Consider the following 17979-nt stretch of genomic DNA (forward strand, 5'->3'; position numbering starts at 1 on the left):
CCGTCTCTCTCTGTCACTCTGTCTCTGTCCCTCTGTGTCCACCTCTCTTCCAGTCAGGAGAAGCTCCGAGCTCTGGCCTATCGCAGGAAAGGCCTCAGACCCAGGAGACTCCTGCTGCGGGTAAAGAAACTTCTGCTTTACTTCGCTCAGTAACTCTAACTGCTGCAGGGCTTGTTTAGGAACGTCTCTAAATAATCTTCAGACGAGAGTTCTAAGATAAGTTTAGTGTGATAGAATTTAAGGACTTTTCCATCAATTAAGTTTTGTACTTCATTGAAGTTGTGAAATTGGTCAAAGTGAAGAAGATTCTTTACTTTTAGTCCATTATTGTGGGTCAAACACAGAAAAACAACGGATTGTACATTTCCCAAAATGCAATAGTTTTTCCCTCCAAAACATTTGTAACACCTTGAAATAACTTGATCAAAACAAACAAGTGTCTCCTCTGACTCTTCGCTCTCTGTGGACCTGAACCCCAAACCCAACGGTTCCTATTGACGATGTAAATCTTTACAAAGGTTCAGTGGTTTAGTTAAATATTGTAGTTTTTATATTTCTGCACATGTTAGCACGCTGCTGTTAGCGCACTGTTGTTAGCACGCTGCTGTTAGCATTCAACTCAAAGCAGCCCTACTCAACTGTTAGCATCACTGTGGAATCTTTGTATTTTTAATGACGGCAATGATGCATCACTTCATTATTGCTTTTGGTCTTTTCATCAACATAAATACACAAAATGACGGCGTTTAACCTTTAACACTACATTTCCCAGAACTCAATGCTGCTGTTCACACCTCCAAACAAACACAGGAGTGACTCCTCTGTCACCTTTGCCCTGACCCAGAACATTTTTGCCATGGACCTGCGGAGCGCCCACAAGGTCGCAGTGAAGCCGGCGCCCCGGCTGCGTCTCTCCCTCACCCGCGCCATGAGCACGGACGTGGACACGGGTGAGTGCAGCAAAATGTACCGCCACCCGCTAAGGAGGAGGAGCAAGCAGAGGGTGGCTAAGCGGGGGCCGGACGAGCCCTCGGACAAACCCCTCCAACCGCTGAGCAAGAAGGAGGAGCCCATGGAGGAGGACTGGAGCGGCACCAGCGAAGAAGAGAAGCAGGAGGAGTACGAAAGCACCTCAGAGGAGCAACAGGAAGACAGTTTATACGGTTTGTTTTGCAAGTGGATCAATTAGAAATTCAGTGGCACAGCGATGACCTTTGACCTTTGTGAATAAACAGAAGTTTTCTGTCTTTCAGGTGTGTCGGAGTGCAGCTCCCCCCCGCTGCTGGAGCGACAGGACTTGATGGACGTGGAGGAGAAGGTGGACGCCGATCTGACCATGGCGGACTCGGATGCATGGACTGACGGACCAGATGCATGTGAAACTAAACAGGACCAAACGTTAACATGCAGCCAATCGAAGGATGCCGCCTCGGTGATGGTGGCCAGACCAGAAGATGCAGTTACCGTGGGCGACAGGTCAGATTGGGAGGAGGAGGTGGAGGTGGAGTCAGGGTCGGAATGTCCCAGATTAGAGAGGAACGACACAGTCTCAGTGATAGTGAGCGTTCAGGGGAGCGGCAAGACGGCGGGCGCCGCAGCCCCCGACGCCGCCTGCTCCACTCCTGAGGCGAGGACCGACGAGGTGGGCGGCAACAATCAGAGCGTTACCACAACGATTTCTGGGAGTGTGATTGTGACAAACGTGACTATCAACGCGCTCACGGTGACTTTTAAAGAAGCGACGGTGGCCGAAGGCTTCTTTAAGAGCAGCTGAACCAAGAGATCCGAAACCACCACGATCAGAGTTACCACTCATTTTCTACATGTAAATAGTCTTGTATGTAAAAATAATTTCCACGTTTACAGAACTACACTCATTTCCTACTGAGTTCCATGAAGACATTTTTTGCCTTTGAAGAAAGGAGTGAGCGGTAATTTTCATCAGTGCTGCTCGTTAATCAGACAGGAAGCCTGAGGTCCCCAAAAAATCCTCTGTTGCAATAAATCGATCACAATGGTTTTCATTCCCGGGGCCGCTGGGTTTACAGAGCGAGGCAGCGGCCTGACAGACGTTCCAGTCGACTTACTTCCACGCAGCTACTTTTTCTAGTCGTCCTCAGTGCTTTCCAGGCAGACGCACATCTGCTCTCGGGGCTCTGTTTCAGCCGCTCCTCTTTCTTACGGAACAACGTTTTTGTAAAGACACTGCTCTTGTTTTCTTTTTTGTTGGTTTCAGTTTGCACACAGAGCTAAACCGCATGACCCGCCAGTCTGTGCCACGCGTGCACAAAGCACTGTCCTGTGTTTTATTGAAGAGGTTTATTTCTGTCACAAAAGACATGAAACAAAGAGATAGAATTAATGCCTGCTGCTTAGATGAAGTTCTGCATTTCAAGGGAGGTGGAGGCACAAAAAAAAAAATAAAAAAAAGAAGAAGTACACAGTTGTGTTCGCTGTCTGCTGTCTTTTACTTTATAAAATGCTACCTGGTTCTATTTTTGTATTACCAATTGATAGTCCGCTCTTTCACTCGCCTTTGTGCATTTCAAAAGAGGAGATATCAGTTTACACTGCCGCTGTCAATGCTGTGCAGGGTGAGGTAGGAAAGGAAGAAACTGTACATTAGGTCAAACTCTGGTAGGATATTATTTATTTGCATGTCACATGTATAAGCTAAAGTAATTTATGTCACTAAATGTATGTGAATCAGTCTCTTATCTGACAACGGTAACATGTCTCTTACAAGCTAATTTTTTATTTTGACTGCATTTCCAATAAATATGAACTAAAGAAACCGACTCCTGGAGCATGTTTAACATTTGGGTTGACAATAAGTTTTTAAGTGTTTATCGTTGGTGTTGTTTTACATTGAATTCGCAGCTCTGTTGCCTCACAGCAAGAAGGTTCCCGGTTCGAATCCCAGTTGGGCCAGGGTCACACCTCACTGACACAAATTAGACCACGGACGCCCACTTAGACCAAGATGTTTGCTTTGGGATGTTTTACTAGAGGGTGTCTGTGAACCTCAGGAAAATAGTCAGGAAAAGAAACACATCTCCTGTTTTAGATTCATTACACTGGCTCATCAATCGACAGTTAAATCTACAAGTGTGCAAAAGGTCTGAATCCTCTGGAAGAAGAGAGACTTGTGAACAGTGAATATTCACAATGATCCGTCAGCAGAGAGTTGAGGAGTAATCTGATAACACTATATAACACTAATGATCTCATCACACTATATATATCAGCAGAAAACAGTAAGAGTGATGCATTCAGTGCCTTTATATCAAACTACCACGCTGCCATGTATCACCACTAGAGAGCACAATGTTTCCTGGAAAGAGAAAACGACTGAGTGTGGATCATGGGCTCAGTGTTTATTCAATCTAATTTGGGGGGTTACTCGTTTTATTTATTGTTATGAATAAAATGGACTTTTATATAAAGGTTGATTTATATATCCCAAAGAAATCAGATGTAAAAGTGTTGAACTTATTTAGTAATAGTACTTATTATACTCATTAAAGTAGTATATTCATTTTATTAAGCGTCGCACGCAGCTCAGCCAACTTTAAATAATTAACCTTCATAAACAAGAAGCTCCAACCCCAGTGACCAAAACCTCCTCATCAACTGTAAACACGCAGTTACGCTTGTGCAAGATGAAAATAAGAAATGTATATATTTCAAATTGTCTTTAAGTTCTCTCATTTTACTTTCAGCTATGTCCTTAGTTGAGAATAATAAAAAAAAAAAAATCCTCTGGAGAACAGGGCTTTGTAACAGCAGGAGTTCATATTCACCCGCTACCCAATCGTATGTCTCACAAACAGCCACATGCAGGACACGCCACTATTGGTAATTTTCATTTTATTATAAAAAACAGTATTTGAGTCCACAGTTTGTGTTTCTTTGTACAGTAAAAAATATTAAATTAAAATCCCAAAGTTCAGAAAGATAAAGATGGAGTTGAGGAGGAAGGGAGATCGACTTTCTCGTAGAAGTGGAGGAGGGAGGGAGGGGATTTAACGTCCGAGGGAAGCAGCAACGGGGCCGAGGCAGAAAGACACGGAGACTTTCTCCTCATTTCTGTGCAACACAGTTCATTTGGATCAAAAATCCTCTGTTTACTCCAAACAGTAGAATCCTAAAAACACTAAGAGGAGCCCACCCCACCCAATTTCTTTTCTCCACGTCCCAGCTCATGTACTCAAAATGTTACAGGCACACAGGTATGCACCCCCCCTCCCCAAGCCTCCACTGCTCCATATTAAGTGTCTTTAAAAAGGAAGGAGTGCACACACATTCGAGGGAGAGGGCTTGCATGTTTGCGAGGGGTTAGTCCCTTCCAGCACGGCCGATGTCCAACGCAGAGGCCGGTGGGGACGTCACGACGCGTCCGTTCGACGTCTCTGACTCACAGCAGACCCCCGACCGCTGCGGTAAAACACTGACATTTCATCCTCCCCACCTGGACAGACCCAACTAAAGACGTCTACAGCGAAATGAAACAAGAACTAACGACCCCCCCCCTCCCGACAGTCAATAACAAAAATATATTTCTATACAAATTTAAGCAGTCTCAGGGTACATAACACCCCCGCCCCACCCCCTCAAGAGAAAACAATAAATAAAGCAAACCCAAACATTTGAAAAGGAGGATATGCATCATGTTTGGATTTACAATAATAATAATATTAATAATAATAATCCACATCACTCTGCAAAACAGAAATAGACAGACTGAATGATGGGAAACGAAACCGATAAAAAAAGTTCTTTGCATTAAATCATTTCCTCTTTAATCTTGACCACGTTTAAAACCTTAAAAACATTTCTTAAAAAAGGCAAGTTCTCCTATTTACCCCCGAAAATATGACCTTTCTTCTATTCAGCAAGATGTGGAGGTGAGGAGGCTGCCGAGAAACCGCCCCCCCCTCCCTGTCCACGATTGGCAAAAAAATATATTAACAGCAATAACTTACAATTCATTTATTCTAATTTATTTAACGACTGCTTGATTTATTGTTCATCTCCCATAGGAAGTTCAGTTCAATGCATCTTTATTGAAAACATTTTAAATAACATTTAATAATAGTATAAAAAAGAAAGGCTAAGTAATAACAATAACACTGTCCTGGGTGAGTGCAGTTTGTGCGAAGAATCACGGAGCATTTCAGCTCAACATGACACGTTAGTAGAATTCCTACATGATGTCTAAAGGGTTGTGATTCATATTCTGGCCCAGCGGGTCCTGACTGTTTCCCCCTGGTCCGTGGAGACTGGCCATGCTACTCAGCTGAGATAACATGGCGCTCTGGTCCGACCCAAACTGCTCCATAGAGTTCTGTTGCTGCTGTTGGGTTGTTGGCTGTTGTTGTGGAGGGACCCCCATGCCTGGGTGGTGCTGGTTCAGATGGCCTGGGTGTGGTGAACCCGTCTGCATCTGAGGGGAGATGTGATGTGGGGAGGGCTGGGGCTGCATGCGCGGGGACGGGCTGGAGTGCGGCGGCTGAGACTGCGGTCTGGGAGAGGGCTGTGGAGATCGCACCTGGTTAGCCAGCGATGTGGGATGTGTCTGGCCCTGCAGGTGTGGGGACTGGGCCATCTGCTGCGGCTGCTGGGGACTCATGGGATTGCTGTGCTGGGCCGGTGACCCGCCGGGGCCCAGATGCTGTTGCTGCTGCTGCTGCTGCTGGAGCAGTCTCTGGTGGAGGGCCTGTTGTAGCAGGGCTTGAGAAGATGGAGGTGGGGGGCCACCTTGAGTGGGCTGAGGGCCTTGAGATGGCTGCTGAGGACCTCCCACACCTGGCCCTGCATCGCCCCCTGGCAGACCAGCCATGGCATTCTGCTGCTGCATCTGGAGGTTGTGCTGGTGCTGGATCCTATGCTGCAGAGCAGCTGTAGCTTGCTGCTGTGCCACCGATCCTGGGTAACCTTGCCCCTGCTGGCCTGGGGGACCACCAGGCTGCTGGGGGCCATGAGGAGGACCTCCAGGCTGGCCCTGTCCCACTGTTGGAGGCTGCATCCCAGGCTGTCCCATGTAGCTTTGCCCCTGTGGTGGTTGTGGCTGCTGGAACTGACCGTGATTTACTCCCATTTGTTGTTGCTGCTGCTGCTGCTGTTGTTGCTGCTGCTGCTGGAGATGCCGCCTCATGAGCATCTCTCTAAACTGGGTAGTGTTGAGATTTCCCATTGGGCCCTGGCCTTGCATAGGCCTTACTCCCCCTTGCTGCTGCTGTTGCTGCTGCTGTTGCTGCTGCTGTTGCTGCTGCTGTTGTTGTTGCTGCTGCTGTTGTTGTTGCTGCTGCTGCTGCTGGAGAGCTGCCACTTGTTGTTGCTGTAAACTACTGAGCATTGGCCTCTGCTGCTGCTGTTGTAACTGTTGCTGCTGTTGCAACTGTTGTTGCTGTTGCAACTGTTGTTGCTGTTGTAACTGTTGTTGTTGTTGTAACTGTTGTAACTGCTGCTGCTGAAGCTGCTGCTGCTGCTGCTGCTGCTGCTGTTGTTGCAGCTGTTGCTGCTGCTGCAGCTGGGCCATAGTGGCCATGTTGACATTCGTCCCTCCCTGACTTGCCATATGCATCCCAGGCTGGCCGGAACCTGCAGAATTCATGTTCACCTGTGGTCCCCCTCCTGCCATGGCATTACCAACAGGACCTCCTGTGGGACCAGGACCTCCCGGCATGGCACCCGGTGCACCCGGTCCACCCGGTCCACCTGGAGCCCCCGGCACCCCCTTGTATTTTGAAGCCCTCTGCTTAATAAAAGCAGCCATGAGCTGTGGATTAGACCTCAAGATGTTGAGGACTTGCTGCTGCTGGATCGGTGAGCTAGGCGAGCGGAGAGTCCGTAACAGGTCTTGGAGGGCAGCCTGGGGGATGTTCCCACCAGCAGCAATAGCTCCTGGGACACCAGTAGCTCCAGGGACAGCCCCCCCTGGGACACCAGCACCTTGCTGCTGCTGCTGCTGCTGCTGCGCCATGTTTATCAAGGCAGCATGGCCCTGAGCTTGTTGGTGCTGCTGCTGCTGCTGCTGTTGCTGCTGCTGCTGCTGTTGTTGTTGTTGCTGCTGCTGCTGCTGTTGAAGTTGCTGCTGCTGAGCTGCCATCATGGCTGGATGGCCCATTTGGTTCATCATAGCTTGTCTCTGCTGGGGTGGCATCCCCTGGCCTGCCCACTGCTGTTGCTGCTGTTGAGGGTTTTGAAGTGGTGCACCCATCCTCTGCTGCTGAAGCTGCACCTGAGGGGGGAGCTGGCCCTGGGGAAGGTTTACCTGCTGAGGGCTTTGCTGCATGGGCCCCCCAGCACCGACCATCATGCCCGGTTGAGCACTTTGTTGCTGTTCCATGTGGGCACGAGCAGCTGCCACTGCTGCCGACTGTTGTGGCATGCCCTGAGGTCCAACCATCCCAACTGCCCCTGGGTGTCCCATGCTTATCTGTTGACCTTGACCCTGTTGATGGTGCGGGTGAGGAGGCATCAAGCCTGCAGCTGCCTGGGCGGCTTGTCGTTGCAGAGCCATCTTTCTCTGAGCATCAGCTACCTGTTGGATCTTCATGGCGATTTCTACTGCTGCCGGTGGAGGGCCAGAAGGATGCTGCTGTGAAAGGGGAGGCTGGGCCTGGTTAGGAGGTTGCTGGCCCCCAACACTTCCAGCCATGACAGTGCCACCAGGCTGCAGCTGGGGAGGTGTTGCAGACCGAAGAACTGGTTTGCCCTGGGACTGGTGGATTGGGGAGGAGCCTGGAGGTCTGCTGGCATATGGAGGCAAATTGTTCGGGTGCTGTTGGAGTTGTTGAGGGTTGGTCCCTGCTCCACTGTGCTGCTGCTGCTGTAGCTGCTGCTGCTGCAGCTGCAGCTGTTGTTGTTGTTGTTGTTGCTGCTGCTGCTGCTGTTGTTGCTGCTGCTGTTGCTGCTGGACTTGAAGCATCTGCTGCTGATGTTGGGGAGACATCTGCGGAAACTGGTGGTGGGGGTGCTGAGGAGGCATGCCACTTTGTGAGGGCATCCCACCTGGCTGCTGTTGCTGCTGCTGGACTCCAGGTCCTGGACCCATTCCCTGCTGCGGGACTGGAGGCATGGTCTGAGTTGGTGTCTGGGGGGTTGGGGGCTGGGTTCCTACAGACGTTGGGGTACTTGGTGCTGTGGTACCATTGTTCCCTGGCGATGGAAGTCCGACCACAGGCCCTCCGGGTGGCCCAACAGCGGCCTGCCCCACCCTCTGCATGCTGGCCATTCTTCTCCTTAACATTTGCGCCTGCTGGAGCCTGTGCTGTAGCTGCTGCTGCCGCAGCTTTTGCTTGATGTTCAGACAGAACGGGACTGGACATTTGTTCTCTTGACAGTGTTTAGCATGGTAGCAGCACAGAGCAATGAGCTGCTTGCAGATGGGGCAGCCACCATTCGTCTTGCGCTTGCAGCCTTTTGTGTGCTGAACAACGCGCTTCATCTTCTGGCAGGACGGCAGAGAGCAGTTGGCGTTGCGGCACTGGCACGCATGGACCAGCGACTGAATACATCTCTGGATGCTTAGACGACGGGAGTCTCCAGGGCTCTGAGTAGCTGCTGCTGATGCGTTGTTGCTGTCGTCGTCCAGCCCCAGACCCAGTTTATCCATCTTGTGCTCATGACCTTTAATGTTGTAGCAGGTGATGCACAAGTCATAGTCCTGCAGGGGGGAGGGAAGAGTAGAGAGATGGGAAAATTAATACAAGCACATGAATAACTAAAATAAGTTAAACCTAAATGTTACTAATCCATTTTTTTAAATTACACTTTCAGTAAATTGTATAAAGTCATGTCTCAAATTGGCTTTTGATAAATCCATAACTGCTTCATCTTGATGAACAGTTATCTTCTCACCCGCCTTTTTGCAGTTTTGCAAGTGTAACATCTGAAGAAACAGCAGTGAGTCCTTTTAACTCTTCCCACATGAATGTTTCATACTTTCAGCTCGGAATGCTGACAACGAACACTACAGCCAAAGAGCTATTGTTGGGCTCACTCGTGCCACTGGATACAAAGCAGCTGCCCAGCACCGCAGAGACCCAGTCTGCAGAAGCAGTCTACTTGGCTGGAAACCCCAGTGAACACGACTAGCAATGATTGGAAGACAGTGAACAGGAGCCAGAGTGGAGCTGCTGAAACACTGACTGCAGAACAACAGAATCAGCTGTTCCAAATTGGAAGGGGGGTGACAAACAGGCACATCTGTTTATCCACCGGGCTTCTGTTGTCTGCTCTCAACTAAAACCTCTTTATTTATTCACCGGCAACGTCATGTAAGAGAAAATCTGCGCATTTATTCGTTAAAATATTATATTTGCATATATGACAAACCTTGAGAATATTAAATTCCATAAAATGATAAGTTATTAAATTAAGCAACAAAAATGTAATTCATGTCTGAGGTCCTCGCTCTATCTGGAACACTCAAGAAAAAAAAAATTGTAGGATGAGCTCGGGGGACTTTTTAAATAAATTATTAATTAAGTGAAAAATGTACATTACTGCCACACAGCGCTCAACTGTATGTGCAGGTATTTATTCTTGCTTTAATAAGCAGTTGATCCTACCCAAAGACTGCAGAGTTTTCACCAGTCAATAATGAAAAACCCATCATAGTATTTAAAATATTCACAAGGTCACAGCCTTCTCCATTCTCCATTCATATCAAAAGGGAGATTGAAGCAATTCTGGATTCTCACCTCGCAGACGGTGCAGTGGTAGCGTGTCTCCACGTGATGTTTACACTCATTGCAGGTGTAAACGAAGCGGTCCTGGCTCTGGTTGTGCAGCTCCACCAACATACACATGGAGCTCCACAGGGACCTCCTCAGAGAGCTGAACTCCAGGTGCTTGTCCCTGGCCAGAGTCAGGAAGGCGTCGCGGCCGTCCATCAGGTCACAGGCCATCAGCGGGTCCACGTCAGTGATGGCGGGCAGGGAGTTGGCTGTGGGTCCGGCAATGAGGCGGATGACAAAGAAGACCTGGGAATAAAAGCGGAGGTCAGCTGTTAATTTCCTCCAACAGTGTGTGGATGCTCTATTAAATACATTTTACATTCGATGCAGTAAGTTATTATAATATTCTTAATTACAACAGAAAGCATCTATTGCTGCACACACATACCTCCTTATGTTTCTCCATGGTAGCGTAGAGTTTCTGAGAAAGGTCATTGGAAACGTTGGGCATCCCCGGTTTCTTCTTGTTGGCTCGGCTCAAGCTGCTCTTGTTCTTGCTCGTCTTTTTATTGTTCTTCTTTTTGGCATTCTTGCTGTCTCCTTTTGTGGCCTGTGCATGTTTAAATACATGTGTCAATACATAGCACAGCATTAACAAACATTAAGATTCTGACAGTGATGAAGACTAGTGGACTCTTACTCTACTCACATCTATGCTCTCATTGGAGGTGCTGTTCTCCTCTCGCTTCCTCTCCTCTTCCTCCTGCTCCAGCTCCTTGATGCTCTCCTCCAGCACGTTTGGCCAGAAGTCGCCCTCAAAATATGGCAGCTCCTTGGCGCTGGTCAGCCGGTCCTCTGTTGCTTGCTTGAACACGTCCTGAGGGACAAAGAGAGAACCGTTAAATACTCACTGTGGATGTCATTAACAAATCATACCATTGAGATGAGCATTCTTGGAAACAATCTCACAACACAGACAACTAAGAACCCGTTTCATGTCACATGATCTTTGGCAGAAGCCAGATGGTAGCAGGTGTAAGTGGGTTTTTTGACCAGTGGATAAGGGGCTTTACTTTACTGGTAAGTCATGAGGGCATGTAATACATCAAGCTGATACAGAGTGCCCTCTGCTGGATCATGACAAAAAACACTTCAGATGGTCTGATGTGCATCTAGGCTGTATATGTTGAATTTGAACAGGTCATTACAGTTCAAATGAATGTTTGAATTTCAAATAAAAAGTGCCTGAACATGTGGCTTTAACTGAACGCACCAGAACAGACGGTGAATGACATGTGCATTAGGTCCGACTTAAAAATCTGTCAAATTAATGAAAGTCTTGGTGGTTGGTGATAAATGCATTCAATCACATTGCTGGTTCAACATGTCTCACCTTGTAATCATGGACAATGCGCTCAGCCACAGCCTTGTCCAGCATCTTCCTGTACCACTCCTGCAGGCGTTTTGGCTTGGGGATCTTCTGGTCCATTGGATGGCAGTGAAAGATGTAATCATCCCCTTCACTGGGTGGACAGGCCCAGATATGACCCGTTGTATACCTGGACAGGGAGACATGTATCAGTAGAAGCTATTGTAAAGAAGTTAACGGACTTCCTTCTTTATCCACCTGCTTCCAAAGATCGAAACTCTGCTCTTACCCCTGCCTCTTGACATACTCCAGGTAGCCCAGCAGGATCTCATGGTAGACAGCCGTCCTGAGGTGTCGAGGTTTGAAGAAGTGCACGCTGTCCAGGTAAGAGATGTACACTCGTCTCTGATTGGGAGGCGGGCAGTCTGAGCCGTACTCTTGGACGTGCATGCCGAAAAAACACACATCTGCGCCGTCGATGTCCTCAAATGCAAACAAGGCTTTCATCCTGTAGGGGAAGGACTCCGACATTTCTCCACTGTCCACAAACCTGGATTTAAAAAAGAAAGTAAAAAGCTTGGTCAGCAAAAACAGCTGTGAAATATCATCAATTCTTCCCTTCTCTTTAAACCAGCTCATAATTATCAAACCTAATGTGTGTCTTACTGGTGCTTGTCTCCATCTTTACCACCTTGTGAAAACTCATTTGATTTGCTTTATTCCCTTAAAGCGAATCCTCCTATGAGGTTGTGGTATCAAACATAATCAATAAGCCACGATTCTAAATCTGTTCCACGGAGCTTCTTCCACCACACGCACAGAATCTGCAGCGGCAGGTTTAACCTCCTACCTGGACTTCATGCCTGGCTTGACCTCGACCACCTTGTCCGAGACGTGGACGACTCGGATGGTGATATCGCCAGATTCGGGTTGGCCATGTCGCTTGAGGTAGTCGTTCACGCGCGACTCCAAATAACCCCCCAGCTTGGTCTGCGGAAGTCCTATGAAGAGACGAGATGAAGAAAAGGAGGTTGGATTAATGATGACATAAATTATCATGTAGGCGATTATTCTGCTAATTTCTTCACATTTCAGCAACCGTCTGCTATGTCATCATACTGGTGGCCTTTTGTAGGGAAGTGGTCATATAACACAAGACTTGCTTTGGTTATATGAGCAAGAAGGTTTGCTTTGGTATGTGAACCTTCAACATTTTATCAGCCTCATTCCTTCGGTCACATCTGTCTTTAACATCTGTCTTTAATTATGGTTTAATTATTGTCCCTTCTGATTGGCTATGATAAAAAAACAGCTTTACTGCAGTTTCTTTTCCACTGGGGGAGCGATTTAGATCATACAAATGTGTTCACTTTCTGAGTCCAGCTCCTTTTTTAAATTGTTGGTATTTCAGTAGCAAATAGGAAAAGTTGAAAAGTCTAAATGGTGTTAAAGAGGCAGTCTCCACTTACTTCTAGCTGCGTATTTGTTCTCTTTCCGTGTCTTGTTCGCCTTTTTGAGGCAGCTGTCACATGTGAAGCTGTAGTTGGGGAGGAAACAAAGGGTAAATTAAATTTGCAGGAAACCATCTGCCCTGTCACAATAAGCACCGGTGACAGTGAAATAGCATTAATCAAGAGACATTTTGTTCTTTAACGTTTCTTGATAAACGATAAAATGAGTCTGAAAGTCACGTATAATTACAAACAGGCCCCAGACGAAGGGAAATCAAACTTTAAGACTCGCTTTTCACTCGAGCTCAAGGACACATTTTATCAAGGACACATTTTATTGTTGATAGAATAAATCAAAACTCTAAACTTTTTATCCAAACTGCTCCTCAACATGCTGAAACTCTGTTAACTCCACAGCTACGCAGAAATGTGGCGTCACATGTTTGAAGACATAACAATATTTCCTGCACCTTCATGATGTTTTTCCTGATTTTAAAACTTCAGTGAAGAAAGAATCGAGGGACACAAAAGGCTAAATTCATTTTCCAGACCCATGTGCTCATGTAACAGAATGTACAGTTTGCGTGTGATAGCTGCCTCACCCTAAAGGCCATATGGTGTCATGATGCAGGACACAGATCTGGTGCATTTTACGACCGCAGTCAATACATTCCACAAGCCTGAAGCAGAGAGAAGACAAGAGGGAGACACAATATTAAGTTTGTTCTTCGACAGGAGCTACACAGTTACTGCCAAAACATTTATAACACATGGAATATAACGTCTTTTATCTCACAGCACTCATTCACAAATAACAATCACAAGGTCGTGACAAAAAAAAGGAAGTTAAAATGTTAAGAAGTGGACGTACAACTCGGGATCAAGTGTGTCGTTCTTCTTTCGTTGGAACTGCTCTTTGTTGATAGACCTGTGGGAAATATCAGAAAAACAAAAAATACTGTAACCGACAAAACACGGTAAACTAAACACTAAGAGCACATTTAAGATAAGAGATAGAAATCATTTTGTTGATTTAACTTGTGTTTTCTAAGATGGTGGTGTGAAATACTGAAACAAAGGAATGTATGTGTTTTTTAAAAGGGGAACTCCATCAATTTTAACCTATTGCTGTTACTTCAGAAACAATTAACAGTATAATGTTTTCAGAAAGATAAAACAACCAGTGGTTATCTTGGACTTGGGCTTAAGGCTGGAAATGTTTTACAGAAACTCCATTTCAAAACTGGAGGTGCAAAATTTAAAAATGAATCCAACAGGATCTAATGAAAGACATTGTGGCCTATCTAGTGTCTAGTGTGCACAGTTTATTTTTAAAGCTTGTCCCATACTAGAGGTTAAAAGTCAGGAAATCTTACATCTGCCGATCTGCTTTAATGTTTCTTCTGTCTTTTATGACTCCAAAAAAGCTTTCTGTATTTAAAGGCTTAAATGTCAACCTGCCAGATAAAACAAAATCAATAAAAAAATTTCAACTTTTCGTGATCTTTCATCTGATGGTTCACTGAGCTGCTGGTGGGTCAGTTACAACAACCTGATACAAGCTGAATATATGTGATACTGTCAAGACTAAGGAATAAGATGATTTTTCTAACCGTAAAGCACAAAAAATGGTGTTTAGAACAACCTAGACATTTAATTGCTGACACTTCTAATATCAGACGTGCAGGACCGGAGAAGCAGTACTTGAGAAACTTTGTTTTATATGTGAGCACTTAGGTCTGCTGTGTGTGGGAGGAGGAGGCGGAGAGTACTCACGTCTGAGGCTGCGAGGGGTCGTCCCCCAGGGAAACGGTCTCGCCCTGGATTTCGTTGAAACACTTCTCACAGAAGTGGTACCTGTCAGCAAGAAGCCCATATTTTGGTGAACTACACCGTTCGTCATCATCACAGCCAATCACAGAGAGGGCACGAAGAAGCAGCCGCCAATCAGGGCAGGGCAGGACAGGCCAGGGGGCGCACACACAGGAGGAGGCAGAGGGCAAGGTAGGTCGTCGCCAGGCGGAAGCAGCCAATCGTGATGCAGGGTTTTTGTGTGGGCGGGTGTTTTGATTTTGCGCGCAAATTTTGGAGTGGATGATTGGTCACACCAAAGCAGGCCAATGCAGACATCACAAGCGTTAAAAAAGGAGGGAGAGAAGGGGAGAGGGGAAGGGGGCAAAGGGAGATGGGGGGAGGGGGGGAAGTCAAAATGAATATTAAAAAAGCGTGAAATAAATCGTTACAGGTCAGACGGAGACAATGTAGAGACAGAGAGGGAGCGGGAGGACATGGAGGAGGAGGGGAGGACGGACAGGATGTGAACAACAACCAACAGAGGACAGAGAGCCAAGGCAAAGCAAAGATTAGCGTCAGACGTCCAGTGGTAAACAACAACAACATTACAGCAACATGAGAGACCACTAGGAGCTGTGGAGGAGGAAGGGAGCGAGGATACGAGTCTCCATACATGAAAGGGTGGATGAGGAAAAAAATACATAAATGGTAAAGCAACAGAGACCCATCATCCTTCCAGTTCATTTATAAAGTGGGAACCTTTCTTCTTGTGGTGAGCATGGATTACCCCCCCCGCATATATAAAACAGTGTCATGGAAAAGAATTGTGCCAGAAACAAAGACTAGCTGCTGAGGAAGAAGACAGGAGCCCACTTTATGAATGACGACAATGAAAATTAAAACGAAGTATGGAGATGGAGCCAGGGTATTTGAAGCCAAATCAAAACTCATCTGTGATCGCACTGGTTAAAAGATGCTATGCTGTGGGAAATATACTAAAATATAATGTGCAAAATATAACAAGACACAAAGAAGCTGATCTCATTGGCTGCAAAATGTGGAAATTTCAATAATAGTTGTGAATACTGTTTGTCTGTGACGTGTGCATGCTTGTGGTCCAACGTCTCGAAAGCCCTTACCTGTTCTGGTAGCTAAAGTACGCAGCATCACGTTGGATGGTGCATAATTGTTTTCCGTAGCAGCATAGAGTTTGAGGGGAAAACTCAAACTGCAATGAGAAAAGACACAAAAAGAAAAGTCGTTTTTTTAAAACTGTTGGACAGGAACTGAACATATTACATCCGTCGTACATGATTCATCGTTGGAACTTTATATTTAAATGCTATATCTTGTAATATAAACCTACAGTCAGCAGGTGGTTAGTGAAGCTTAACAAAAACTAAAAACACTTATTTCCACTCGTTTGCAGTCTTAGTTAAGTTAGCTAGCGTGAGTCTGTAGCTTAAAATTTACCACATAGACATCAGTGGTAAATATCCAGGAAGCGATTAAGTTAATTTCCTAAAATGTCAAACTCTTCTTAAACAACCTAATCCTGACTTGAAATTGGCTTGATAAGAAAAAAAGCATGTGTTCACCGATGGGAATATTTAATGTCTTTCTACACCTACACATGAAATGTAAAAAACAATACGCCTACTGCTGCCTCACCTTCCTCCCACAACAGTATCCCAGGCCCTGCATGACCGGGTCGATCTCCGACTCAAACACCTCAGCCAGCTTGGAGCAGTACTTGTATACACGTGACGTCTTGCGGTTGTAGAGCCAGGCGTTGTTGAACATCAGCCAGATATCGTCGACATATTGCCACGGCTCCTGGTATTGTCCCGTGTCCAGCTTCCTCTTGATGGTTGACAGGTCCATGGGGTTCTTCACAATATCAAAGTAGTCCTAGGATTGGAACGGGGCCGATCCGGATTCAAGTGAAGGGTCAAGAGAAAGTTGAGGAGGGAGAGAAGAAAGAGCAGAAGGTTGGTGGAACGGTTTGGCCGTCCAAGGGAAGAGGATAAGAGAGAAAAGGAGGAAGAGTATCGTCATCATCATCAGCGTTGTGGCCGTCAGGGGTGATGAAGGCGTCGCAGTTGACCAGGCGGGACCAGAGTAGGGAGAGAAGAGGGTGCAGGGGGACAATGTTGTTGAGCGCTGCAGAGAAGAAGGTTCACGTGCAAACAGAGAGACATGACAACTTCTGCCCTCCAGCTCTCTGCTTTGCACCCTACATTTAAAGTCCCTATCTGAAATGTGCCGCGGGGACCAGACGAACACCACCAGTCTGCCCAGTCCCCTGCTGCTCGTGCAACCACAGTCAAACCTTTAAAAAACTGGCTACAGGTGCATTTCATGCGATCACATTGATAAATAATGATTACAGGATCACAAGGCGGGGTTTTAGTTTCAAACGAGTACGTTAACTTATTTCCCCACAAAGTGATTAACACTGTTTGACCGCCACGGGAATGATTCTCTGCTGAGGTTTGGGAGCAAACAAAGCTTTCAGGCCTGGGTATCGATCAGGGTGCAAAACCAAGAAGAACAGAGCAGTGGCAACAGCAACAGGCAGACAGAGATTCACTGTTTTTAGCAACATAGCGGTTGGCGTTAACAACGGCAGCAGTGCGAGTAGCAATATGATGACGGAGTTAAAGCCAACAGTGTGAAGCAAATGTAAGAGGGGCGGTTGAGTCTCCAAGTTGCTTTTCTGTTCCCGTCGTCTGGGCTCTGCTTCTCTTCCAAAAACAATATCATTTGAAAAAGCCGCAGAGGAGAGGGCGAGGAAAAGAAAAGGCCTTTTGGAGATTCAACCGAAATAAAGGGGGGAAGTGTGACTTTCAAGGAGCAGGGTCCATCCCTTTGTCACCATGGCAACAAGAGTTAGGAAACAGACCCTCATCTCTGAATGGAACCACTCACATTAACAAACAAGTGATGTATAATAGCATTAACCAACCTACAGACACAAATTTATATCAGAGTAATTCAATGTTCATAAATCCCAGCGGGTGGGGAGTAACTTTACTTTGCAATAAGGGGCTGGATGTTTATCTGAAAATGGCGTCATACAAATTTGCATCACTTGACTGTGGAGGTTCCTGAAGGAGAGGAGAGCCAATAGCCTGGTGCTCGCTCATCACTGCTCGAAAAATGGCCTTTATCAAAACCTCTTATTATAGAAGGCGGTGAAAGAACCGACACAGTCACTCTGTTATCGATACAATCATGATTTCTAATTTTATGCAAGTGCATGAGTGGTCTAATCAAATCCTCTTTTCTGCCTGAGTTGGAAGCAGTGAGGGTAAAGTTACTGTCCCACCTCTACACACTGCCCACATGAACATCAACACTACTACTGCTACTGGTGAGGAACTGAACTAGAAAGCTAGCAATGGAACACAAGGATGAAAACTACAAAATAAAATGCAGGTCAAATTAAAAAGCTAAAACTTTATGACAAAAAGGTAAAAGTCAAACATGATAAATTATGTATTAAATGAAAGCAATTGAATCATGAAGAGTTTTTAGAGGTGAAAGCAAATACTGTTCTTTCTATGGACTGTCCCAACTGAAATACACTGTTATGAGTTTTCTCCTTTTTGGATTTGGAAAGCTATAAAAGACAATCCATGATTTATTAATTAGGCAAAATGGGTCCGGTAATATT

The 17979-nt window shown here is 46.1% G+C and overlaps 3 protein-coding genes across 11 annotated transcripts in view; 2 read left to right on the top strand and 1 right to left on the bottom strand.

The window, feature by feature from the left end:
* The window catches only part of cbx7a (chromobox homolog 7a), a 4782-nt gene extending 1988 nt beyond the window's left edge, over positions 1-2794 (top strand). The window contains exons 4-6 of one of the 3 annotated variants that reach the window (XM_034593145.1): positions 54-120; positions 785-1163; positions 1254-2794. In XM_034593145.1, coding sequence (XP_034449036.1) covers positions 54-120; positions 785-1163; positions 1254-1774 — 967 coding nt within the window. In that variant the 3' untranslated portion in view covers positions 1775-2794. Of the gene's footprint in view, positions 1-53; positions 121-772; positions 1164-1253 lie in introns of all 3 variants that reach the window. The other 2 variants (XM_034593144.1, XM_034593146.1) reach the window with 2 other exon arrangements.
* The window catches only part of top3a (DNA topoisomerase III alpha), a 25817-nt gene extending 17715 nt beyond the window's left edge, over positions 1-8102 (top strand). The window contains exon 19 of one of the 2 annotated variants that reach the window (XM_034593071.1): positions 7954-8102. In XM_034593071.1, the coding sequence (XP_034448962.1) occupies positions 7954-7985 (32 nt within the window). In that variant the 3' untranslated portion in view covers positions 7986-8102. The remainder of the gene's footprint in view (positions 1-7953) is intronic. The other variant, XM_034593070.1, reaches the window with a different exon arrangement.
* Positions 3854-17979, bottom strand: part of ep300b (E1A binding protein p300 b) — a 27590-nt gene continuing 13464 nt past the window's right edge. For 5 of the 6 annotated variants that reach the window (XM_034593016.1, XM_034593018.1, XM_034593019.1 and 2 more), the window contains 13 exons: positions 15972-16211; positions 15440-15528; positions 14283-14393; positions 13378-13434; positions 13109-13186; positions 12525-12592; positions 11906-12056; positions 11345-11605; positions 11080-11245; positions 10396-10563; positions 10135-10296; positions 9711-9992; positions 3854-8671 (listed from right to left, as the gene is read on the bottom strand). In XM_034593016.1, coding sequence (XP_034448907.1) covers positions 5207-8671; positions 9711-9992; positions 10135-10296; positions 10396-10563; positions 11080-11245; positions 11345-11605; positions 11906-12056; positions 12525-12592; positions 13109-13186; positions 13378-13434; positions 14283-14393; positions 15440-15528; positions 15972-16211 — 5298 coding nt within the window. In that variant the 3' untranslated portion in view covers positions 3854-5206. The remainder of the gene's footprint in view (positions 8672-9710; positions 9993-10134; positions 10297-10395; positions 10564-11079; positions 11246-11344; positions 11606-11905; positions 12057-12524; positions 12593-13108; positions 13187-13377; positions 13435-14282; positions 14394-15439; positions 15529-15971; positions 16212-17979) is intronic. The other variant, XM_034593022.1, reaches the window with a different exon arrangement.

The sequence above is a fragment of the Hippoglossus hippoglossus genome, chromosome 8 (assembly GCF_009819705.1).
Source record: "Hippoglossus hippoglossus isolate fHipHip1 chromosome 8, fHipHip1.pri, whole genome shotgun sequence".
NCBI lineage: Eukaryota > Metazoa > Chordata > Actinopteri > Pleuronectiformes > Pleuronectidae > Hippoglossus > Hippoglossus hippoglossus.